Source organism: Pseudochaenichthys georgianus, chromosome 17, assembly GCF_902827115.2.
Source record: "Pseudochaenichthys georgianus chromosome 17, fPseGeo1.2, whole genome shotgun sequence".
NCBI classification, from domain to species: domain Eukaryota; kingdom Metazoa; phylum Chordata; class Actinopteri; order Perciformes; family Channichthyidae; genus Pseudochaenichthys; species Pseudochaenichthys georgianus.
In genome coordinates this window covers 21,035,873-21,046,092 of record NC_047519.1, presented here as the reverse complement: position 1 = coordinate 21,046,092, position 10,220 = coordinate 21,035,873, and the positions used below count along the sequence as shown (strand labels likewise).

At 37.3% G+C, this 10,220-nt stretch overlaps 2 protein-coding genes across 3 annotated transcripts; both read left to right on the top strand.

Moving 5' to 3' along the window:
* Positions 1-333: 333 nt before the first annotated feature.
* Positions 334-3,040, top strand: uqcr11 (ubiquinol-cytochrome c reductase, complex III subunit XI). Its single transcript, XM_034105216.2, has 3 exons — positions 334-446; positions 1,467-1,597; positions 2,703-3,040. The coding sequence occupies exons 1-2, from the start codon at positions 397-399 to the stop codon at positions 1,585-1,587; spliced, it is 171 nt and encodes a 56-aa protein (XP_033961107.1). The 5' UTR covers positions 334-396; the 3' UTR covers positions 1,588-1,597; positions 2,703-3,040.
* Positions 3,041-4,169: 1,129 nt separating this feature from the next.
* mbd3a (methyl-CpG binding domain protein 3a) lies at positions 4,170-9,543 on the top strand. 2 transcript variants are annotated; one of them, XM_034104029.1, is made up of 8 exons: positions 4,170-4,339; positions 5,513-5,678; positions 6,337-6,474; positions 6,890-6,980; positions 7,074-7,251; positions 8,320-8,478; positions 8,618-8,640; positions 8,890-9,543. In XM_034104029.1, exons 1-6 carry the CDS (start codon positions 4,326-4,328, stop codon positions 8,471-8,473), a joined length of 741 nt encoding a protein of 246 aa, XP_033959920.1. In that variant the 5' UTR covers positions 4,170-4,325; the 3' UTR covers positions 8,474-8,478; positions 8,618-8,640; positions 8,890-9,543. The 2 variants fall into 2 exon arrangements, with proteins under 2 accessions (XP_033959920.1, XP_033959919.1); XM_034104028.1 differs by having other exon boundaries at positions 8,618-9,543.
* The last annotated feature ends 677 nt before the right edge of the window (positions 9,544-10,220 follow it).

The window sequence follows — 10,220 nt, the reverse complement described above, 5'->3', positions numbered from 1 at the left end:
GTGGAATAGAAGTAAAATATTAACCTCTCAATTGTATTGGGTAGAAGTGCCAAGTGTAAAAAATAAAGTAAAGCACAAGTCTATCAAAATGGTAATTAAGTACAATACTTGAGTAAATGTACTTGTTTACTTTACACCGTGTGCAAAATATTACGTATAGGTTTTAAAAAACGCGCATATATTAAGGATTAGCCATGTTAGCAACACATTAACTACAGATAATAAAAGTGTAACACGTTTGTAACTGTTACAAATCGATGTGTTACATGTTCAGTTGTATCCACTGTCTGATGTTTTCCGAGTAAAATGGATTGAAGTCATCACGCACATGCGCAGTAGCAAACCGGAAGTTCTTTAGGGCTCTTAAAGCGGCACGGAGGACACATTTCAGCAGAAATGATCGCTAAAGTGATCGGTACAAAATATGTGTCCATTGCCAAAACATGGTAAGATGATTTGTTTTACATCGTTACAATAGTAGTGCTAAAACCCGGAAAGAAGTCAGACTTACGTCAACATAATCTTGATCGTGTCCTCAGCAAACATTAGCTGTTAGCTTAGCCGAGGTCATCCTGTGGGGACGTGCTGCTGAATACTTCTCATTTAAACTAAGAATAAAGATGACAAAAATAACAATTATGAAGTTACAAACAAAGTGAGCTTCTTTGTCCTCATTGAATGTTTTCGCATAGCAATCTCCCGATTTCTATACCTTTTGTTTAGCTTGTTTATATAAGTTAACCATAACACTAGTCAGCTGATCTCACGTGAAGATTAGCTTTAATATTGATTAATAATTCATTACATTTATTTAGCGTTTTTCCGAATTCTCAAAGCGCTTTACATAACATATAATTATTACATATATTCGACATGTAACTATGAATACTTTGGACGATACCCACAGGAGCAAATTATTCAGATTTGACAAAAATGATTAGTGATACAAATAATTTGTCCATTAATTAATCAAATAAATGTCTTTACATTTTAAATGTGGTCTGATTTGGTGTCTAATTGCTACAACCACATAGATTTGTACATACGTTTTGTACCTGGTAACTACTGTGTCTGTAAGGTATGAGTCATCTGAGAGACACCTATTTTTAAAAAAAAAAAAAAAAAAGATTTATTATCAATTTAATCATATTCTAATAATACATCCGTATTTATAAATGGGTAAAAAGGCAAGTCACTCATAACATTTCAATCAGTGAAGCTTTAACCGGAAAATCTGTTTATCTTTTGCCTTTCGGGAATAATGTTGTTTATTTGTGACATGACTTACGCCAACACTTCTTTATTAACTTATCATTCGGTGCCTAATATTTTTTCCTTTGGTGTATGTGTTCAGAATTCATATTTCTAGTCACAAAATAAAACAAACCTTTACAATTTTCATCATTTGTATATCCACTCTGAATGGGAGAAACGTGTAAGTCTTGACAATGTTCTGTTCTCCACAGGATCCCCACTCTGGCCGTATGGGGTTCAGTGGGAGGCGTAGCTCTGGTCCACTTCACAGACTGGAGAATGATTCTGGATTATGTTCCCTACATTAGCGGCAAATTCAATAATGACAAGTAGTGGATATCAGGTTTGTTCAGTAAATGGCAAAGAGGTGACTGCAAACATAAGAGAGAAGGTGTAACAGCATGTGTTGCAAACGGAGAGCAGTAGATGCACTATCATTATTTCTGTTCCTACTGTATCTTTTAAAGCCATAAACAAGGAACTTCTATTCTGTGGTGCTTAGTTTACACCTTTACATCTAAATTGGCCTTAAAATGATCCCTTATACTGTTCACACTCACATTTCTTATTCTGTGTCATTGTCTTGATTAAAACTGGTCTCTAGCTATTTCTATTTATTTAGACATTAAAAATTGGTTTAAAATGTGGCAAACACTGGAAAGGTGCATACTGTTAAAGACCCTAATTATTCTAATAAAGTTGTGAGTGTAGGCTATGCACCTTTTGCTGTTGTCCACATTGACATTGTTAAGAAAGTTACAATTTCCCAAGTAAACTAATTATCCAAAACCATTTGGTCAAACAGCACATAATATCATAAAATAAACAAAATATAAAGTTGTTTTTTCTTTATAGTGTGATTCACATTTCTAAACATCTTAATCCAAGTATTCGAAACTGCACTAGTAGTAACTCTGTAATACTCTCTGCGACCAAATACCTCAACTGGCATGGTCAACTTGCCAAGACCACTACTTTCTTCTCCACAGCAGGCAGCTGTCATGACTAAGGAAATGATAAACGGAGTGTAATTCTGAAACAATATGCCAGGTAGTTTAGGGTGTCAGGAGACCAGTATCCAGGACAGTGGCCTGTTTTAAAACCATATGTACTAGCCTCTAATAAGACTAGAACACCTCTGAAACATCAGATAGGATCTGCAGCTTAGTTATTTTGCTAGGAATTCTCCAAAATGAATAGTTTAATAAATACAAAATGTCTGTGAAGAGTGTTGACTGTTAAGTGAGATTTGCATTGTGCTTTTAATGAATAAACAACAACAACAAAGTGTGTAATCTGTAAACAAAACAAACATATTTTGAAGTGTCACTTGTTACAACTTTTTCTACTGAACTTGCTGTCTTTCCTTCAAGCTTGATTTCTCTGTCACAGCAAAACCACGTTTCTACTTCTCAGACAAAAAAAATTTCTTTTCCTTTTTTCGACAGGTTGGTGTCGGTGTTACACAGAGACTTGAATGCTTCAGCTTGGCGTCGTGTGTCCTGCAGGCCACTGGAGGGTGTCATCTTCACCCTGCAGCTCATTGAACTGTTCACCATCAACATCCATGGAAATGCACTGGACTTGTCATTTCAATGGTCGTCAACCAACAAAAAACATGTATAGAAGAAATATGAGAACACCGATGACAAATGGACTTTTTTTTTCCCACTTCATTTGGGGGTCAGGTATTCATTTTATTCATCAGTCTTCTGTGCGTCAAACCTGATTCTTAATTGAAAAACTCTGTTATTGTTTTGAAGTAAAGTATATGAGATGTATCCTATATTGTGGTTGTGTATTATTATGATGAACAGGTCCCTGTACATCCATGCACGTTGAGCCACTGGTGGGAACTGCCGTGATTATTGCAGAGTGGTCGAACTTGTGTAAATATATTTCTTTCACGGGGTGACGGGTGTGCTAAACAACACACTTAACAAATGTACTCTATATCATGTCTAAAGCACACAGTCATTTTCATGTAATTTAGTTAATGTTAGTCGCATAAGGCTGACTTAATCTTTCCAAGTATCGCTTTGACTCAAGGTTATGTGGTCAATTGGACGTATGTACATTGGAGTTTCATGGGGGATTTAGCAAAATAGCTAGCATTCCACAGAAATGTGTTCAATGAAAAAATACAATATAAATTATTTTGCATCCTAAAGGTCTTCGGATTATTCAGGAAGCTAAAAGTATTAGGTATTTTGCTTACCAGTAAAAAAAGATTCAGAGAAAAATAGATGTAATGATGGTGCCTGGTTAAAAACAAAGAAATAAACAAAGGAAATTAGATAAAATTCATAACAAATCCAATTTCAATTTGAGGCTCTAGTTTTCAGTTTTTCTTGGCAATTAGTATTACAACTAATTTCTTGAATATGTTTGCTTCATCCAATTGTTTTAAAATTTAGTAACATAAGGTCTATCTGTCAATACATTTCATTAAAGATTCAAGAACAATTTCATCGATGCAAAATATTTAGTCAAATGTACCTTATTTAGAGTCCACCTTTTGAGTTTGTATTTGTGTGAGGTTGCACGAAGGGTTCCCAAAGTTCCCCCATTTGTTCATGTTTTATTTTATAAGGGGTCTTTTCTCTGCACCATTATTTAAAAAAAATATATCATCGATGCATTCTGTAATATAACTGAGGAGAAAAAAAGCCTTAAACGTATTAGCCCTCTGTGTGTCCCTCTGAAATGCCTCCACGTTTTTATTTACACTTCGTGGTTTAAAGAAACGTTTGAGAAAGTGTCGTGCTTTATTAATAAAATACACAGTAACCTCCATAGACTCTTATCTGCTCTAGCACACTGCATCGGTAACTTGGCGCATCACTTTCGCACTATATCACCGCGGATGTGGCGGGTGTCTTCCGCTCATTGTGTTAGAAGGCTGGCGGAGTGATCTGCAGTTGCGAAGGTCCTGACGGGAGACAGACAGCAAAGGGAATCGACAACAAACCGTGCCGTGAAAAATTATGACTGCAACAACAAACAGATAGCTGGCTTCTTATCTTTCCTGAGCCAGAATCACAGACAAGCAAACCAAGAAAGCCAAGACCATGGAAAGGAAAGGGTAAGACTTTTTAATATTCTGCCCTATGAGTTGGTAAAATAAAAGTTTCTCTGCAGGAAATGCACGCATGCATACATGCGTTTTGCAGTTCAGAACAACTCTTACAAAATGGTCATGTCTGTGTTGTATACGCGTTGTTTAATACTCTTACCGCACGCTTTAGATCGTTTTGAGTTTGATAGGTTTGTAAACGTCCACTTGTGAACAATGGAATTTTAATTGATGCGGTAGTTGCTCGTACGTTAACATTAGTAGCGCAGCTAGCTTGATTAGCTAGCTGAGTTTCATTGTTTACACACGCTTGACTTGCGGCGCGTTGGGCCCCTGCTCAGCGTCTCCAGGATGCCTTCTCAAAGTCTTCACTTTCCCTTTTTAAACTAGGAGATAAGGGATATGCTGTTTCGTAGATAATGTAGCTCTTACATTGGCTTACAAGTCCTTTAAATTAGTTGCTATATTATTCTCAACAAAGTGGTTTTGCTTGAAAAGCCAGCCAGTCTAATGTATTACAAATACAGAGTTGATGGTTTACTGATAAAACCTGAAGCTCCACTTAAAACGATCTTCCAAACTGTAGCTTATTACTCCACCTGTGGGCGTGTTCAGATGGGCTGCATTGATAACCATGTAGGAACCCCTGTTATTTTGCGACAAATTACAGCTTGTGATCATTTAAAGGTAGTGCCATCAATGCCTGTAAAGAGATCATTCATTCATTTAGAATAAACCGTATGATGGTGTCCAGCTGTGGTGGAAAGCAGTCATCCTTTACTTTAGTAACGGTACTATTACCACACAAAAAACTCTGCTATGTTAAAGCTTACTTAAGTTATAGAGTATGTAAGTGTTATCATTATAATAAACCTAAAATATCATAAGTAATATCGTCCCTGTCAATGTATCACAATTTTGCTGTAGATGTTTAGTGTTGTGCTCATTTTAACTACCACTGCTTAGAAAGAACGTTTTATCTTTTAGTTCAATGGAAACATTCAAATAAAAAATAACCTGAACACAAAGGGTATAAAGAATCGATTTTGAGAAGTAAATAAAGCTGTCCGATAAATGATGTAAATAAAAATTCTAGTATTTGAGATAAGTAATAACTGCTTTAATGCCTTAGTTATTGAGAAGGGACATTAGGTGATGTTGACTTTTCTTCTTTTCTTCTAGTATACCTGTTAAGCGCATTCTCAACAAACCCCAGATAGTCCGTAGTCTGGGCAACCACCTTCACACGGATGTGAACGCCGGCCACTCCCGAGCTGGATGGTCGCTCCTGACCAAAGTGCACCGCAGCAGGCACAAGCATCTGTACGACAACAATCATCACATCAGGGTGAGTCTGCATTCCCCCCCCCCCACTAATGAGACCTACATCCCAGTGCCAGTTGAAAGGACATTTCCCCTGAAACTTCATGGTGATCTCTGGACACTTAAATTAGTATACAGGGCCTGTAAAACATATTCACCTCCCTTGTAGGTTATCGTTTTACATCATTGAACCAAATGGGTTTTAATTATATTTTCTGACCATGACCAGCAGAGCAAGAGTCTTCATTGTGAAGCAATCAGTGGAGGCACATTAGGTAGTGATTACAGCCTTGAGTGTATAGCAAAAAGGTTTGTGTCAGCTCTGTATGTCTTGACACTGCAGTTTTCCTTTAGTTATTCAGCCACACATTTTGGATTGACTTAGAACCTCAAGGACTCATCCAAAGTGTTTTATAACCCTCATCACAGAGTTACTTCTGTTTTAACAGTGGCTAACCGGGCTACATTTGAAAATGTTCCCTTTTAAACAATTTGTTCATCATAATAATCACGGGAGTTCATTGTCATGTTTACATTGTTCGCCTTGTTCTGTAATGATACAACAATAACGCATTCATACAACTGCGTAGATGCAGTTACCTCTCAGAAAGGTCATACTAAGAACGGTTGTATTTTACTATCATCAAAGCTGGTTATAAGTCATGTTGTTGTCTCTCTTAAAGTCCAAGCCTGATTTAAACACAACACTACCAGTTCGACAGACGGCATCCATCTTCAAACAACCGGTGACCAAGGTAACAAATCATCCCAACAACAAGGTGAAGGCGGACCCGCAGAAGTCTGTGGACCAACCGAAACAAGTAAGTCCAATGACAAAACAAACACAATATAGCATAAAACGTTCTTTAGAGTCTCACCATTAAAACAATAACAAGTTAAATCAAGTGAAAACATACATTTTCAAATGTCCCAACAATTAAAGTGGTGTACTTATTTGTCTTCATTTGGATTCTATTGCTAATGTGTGCTTTTCTTCTCTATATTTAATAAGTTAACTCACACTGTATTATTGCCTGCTATGCCACTTTTGCTGTTACGCTGTACATTTCCCAACTGAGGGACCAATAAAGCGATTCTGATTCTGATCTCTCTTGCTGCAAGTAGTTGTAATGTTTTGCATAGCTGACAAATACTAGCGTATATAACACTTGGTGTTCTTTAATGTCGCTTTCTGGCTTTGTGCACATAAAACTTCTGCTTTGCTTCAATCTCCAGCTATTCTGGGAGAGGAAGTTGAGCGGGTTGAATGCATTCGATATCGCAGAGGAGCTGGTGAAAACGATGGATCTTCCCAAAGGCTTACAGGGTGAGATAACTAAGGCAAATATGACCTTGTGTGGTTACAAACTGGGGTTCTTCTAGAAGCTTGACTTGTGCTTCCCTTTTGTCTTCTACCTAGCGGTTGGTCCTGTGAGCTCAGATAAAACTCTGCTGTCTTCCATCGCCAGTGCTCTGCACACCAGCCCTTCCCCTGTCACCGGACAGCTCACCGCCGCTGTGGAGAAAAACCCTGGAGTCTGGCTCAACACATCACAACCTCTCTGCAAAGCCTTCGTAGTGACCGACGATGACATCAGGTGAGATGGTCGCACAACAACACAGCTGTAGGGGTTACTTCATTTCACATATACGTTGGAATGAAACAATCTGTGTCTCAAGTATGCTGTAGAGGTGCTTGTAGAGGTATTGTGGGTCATGGCACAGTAAGGTAGGGCGACTTGTAGGGGCTGTAGTTAGTTTTGGGTAATTATCGGTAAGTAAGTTACTGATATAGTAAATAGTTATTGGTGTTATGTAAATATGTGTCCTCTGCTTGACGAAAAGCACCAAGCTTAAAATGTGTTTGTGAGGAGGAAGTTACTGCAACTCAATCCAACTCAAGGCTTCTATAGTGTTTTTAAAACTATTAATAGTCTCAGTTTTTTTGATTGTTCACCTACATAGCATGTGTGACAAATTACACAAAAAATAAATATACACTATACATTGCTCTTAGTAGTTGAGTTAAAGGTGGGGTAGGTAATTTTGTAGAAACCGGCTCGAGTGCGCTAGAATTTGAAAATACACAACCGGAAAAAATCTGCCACTTCCTTACAGAGCCCCTCCTCCAACACACACGAACGCGCACATGACCAATGAGGGCACGAGATAAGTTTGTGCCCAGATGGAAGGCTGACAGGCAGGTAGGCCATCCAATCCGTTTAGCCGGCCTGGCTAAAAGGATTGGTCGTGCTTTTTACAGTACTACGGCTTCCACAGATGACATTTTTTTATGTATTTATTGTCAAAGCATTTAATATATTCATTGCTATCGGGATGTTAAGAGCATTCCATGGAATATAACAAAAAGTGTTTCTGAAATAAATTACATACCCCACCTTTAAGACTAATTGTTATTGGTCTAAATTTGCACTGTGCAGTACTTTGGTGATACATATCATACAGCAATGACAAACATATTAAATTGCTATATATTTTCCCTCACTTAATAATAATAATAATAATAACTTAAATGTATATAGCGCCTTTCAGGGAACCCAAGGTCGCTTTACAGAAAAACAGTTTGTGGAACTAATTCATCATCATCATCTTCGCCATGAAATGGCTGTTTTCATAGTTTCCTTGTCTTGGTCTATGTCTCTCAGGAAGCAGGAGGACCTGGTGCAGAGTGTGAGGCGGCGGCTGGAGGAAGCCCTCACAGCTGACATGTTGGCTCATATAGAGGACATCACTGCAGAAGCAGCAGCAGCTAACAAAGCAGAAGAGAAGGTGGAGAAGGTGAACAAGGAGGAATTATAGCCAAGGTACACAGAACTGCAGGACCTGATCTATTGGTGCCTATAACTTTAATGTTGCTCCATCCATTAGCCTCTGTTTTTGATTGTCTTCAGTTGGTATGAACTGCAGTACATGTAACAAGTCTCTTTCTCATCTCTCCCATAGGCTTGTTTGACATGAAGTTGCTGGTAAACTCCTTTTTTATTTTCAAATATTTGGCTCCATGAAGATTTTTTTAACTCAATTTCAAGTGAAATATACCCTAAATGCAGACATTCTGCAGATTTTGTTTACCTAAACAAAGATTGTTATTTTTGTTTTTATTTTTGTTGTGTTACGGTGTACTTCTGAAAGGGTCCTTTGGGTTTTTTGTTCATTTTTACCTCTAATAATGTTTGGGAACTGTCTATAGACTCTATACTGTTTATTGTTTTCAGGAAACAGTGACATCACCATTTCACCATTGATACTACATTGAGTCAAAGGATGTTACTGTTCCCATAAGAGTACTTCTAAGGCAGTTTCACAGCAGTTGTGGATGCTGCTCTACACAATGCAGTGTTACATTTAGTTAACAGCTGTTCAAGCTCCAAGTTAAAAACACAAACCTGATGTATGTGACTGTGTTTGCGTGTGTGTTGAATGTATAAGCTCATGTTGACAACTTAAGTTTTTTTTTTTTTTTTTTAAATATGTTGCTCTTTTATATTTTAATCTGGCACTGTAGGTAGTGTGTTTTATGTTCAGAAGCATAGTAAGGTTGCAGTATGTTTACATGCGCACAGCACTCTTGTGGCTGTGGGTTATTAAAATGTAGTTTGTTTGATTCAAGGTTTTACAGTTCAAAAGCAGTGTTATTTCTTACAATAATGAGAGTTGACATGGTTTTAAGTTCAAGCCATGGTATTGTGTTGACAAAAGAATAATCAGTACTGTTTCATCAGCTACATTTGAGCTTTAACAGGAAAAAGATGTACCCTTAGATAATACAAAAACAAGTACAACACTGACGTACCTCAACACAATATGTACTGTACCTCAATACAAGATTCATTATTTGTCTCTGTCTAATAAATGCAGCTCTTTAAAAACTGGTGTTGATTGTCTTTTATTGGTCATTATCCTCCTTAGATATAGGAGGTTATGGTAGTTGGACAGGTTTTTAAGATAGTATTCTTATTCCTCTTCAAATAAAGGGTTCACATTGTTCATGTCCATCATAAAACAATACTAACATACATATATGTATATGGATGTTATAAGTGGGATGAAACCTTGTTTCCAAATCCACAGTCTGTGTTGTGCCAAAGCTAATGAGTTGGTCAAAACAGTGTCCCTAAAAACAATAAGGGGCAAAACAATTGATTCAGGAGGGGATTTCTACCCAGCCATTATGGACAATTTCATTTATCAATTCAATTCAATAGCTTTATTAGCATGACCATATTGACATACAGTATTGCCAAAGCTCTGTATAGTTGCAACATATACACACAAATAAACAGTTATAAACAAACTGCTAAGAACATTTTTTTTTTACAAGGAATACAGATTCAAATAATAATAATATGATATAAGATATATAAGATGTGAGACCTGGTGTATCTTCTCATTCCGTTTCCCTCAAACTGTGGCAGGCAGAGACAAACTGTCCTGCAACAATGCAGCTCTTTATATTCCCCGAGAAGTATTTTTAAATATTTGAGGAAGCTTATGATTGAGTTTTGGGAAGAATTGTTTCCGTATAGGTACAAAAGTTGGGCATTGT

Bases quoted from the DNA above. Each gene is read 5' to 3' on its own strand.
- uqcr11 (XM_034105216.2), top strand. From the start codon at position 397: ATGATCGCTAAAGTGATCGGTACAAAATATGTGTCCATTGCCAAAACA. The intron at 447-1,466 runs GTAAGATGATTT...TGTTCTCCACAG, and splicing joins GTGTCCATTGCCAAAACATG to GATCCCCACTCTGGCCGTAT.
- mbd3a (XM_034104029.1), top strand. The intron at 5,679-6,336 runs GTGAGTCTGCAT...TCTCTCTTAAAG, and splicing joins ACAACAATCATCACATCAGG to TCCAAGCCTGATTTAAACAC. The intron at 7,252-8,319 runs GTGAGATGGTCG...TATGTCTCTCAG, and splicing joins GTGACCGACGATGACATCAG to GAAGCAGGAGGACCTGGTGC.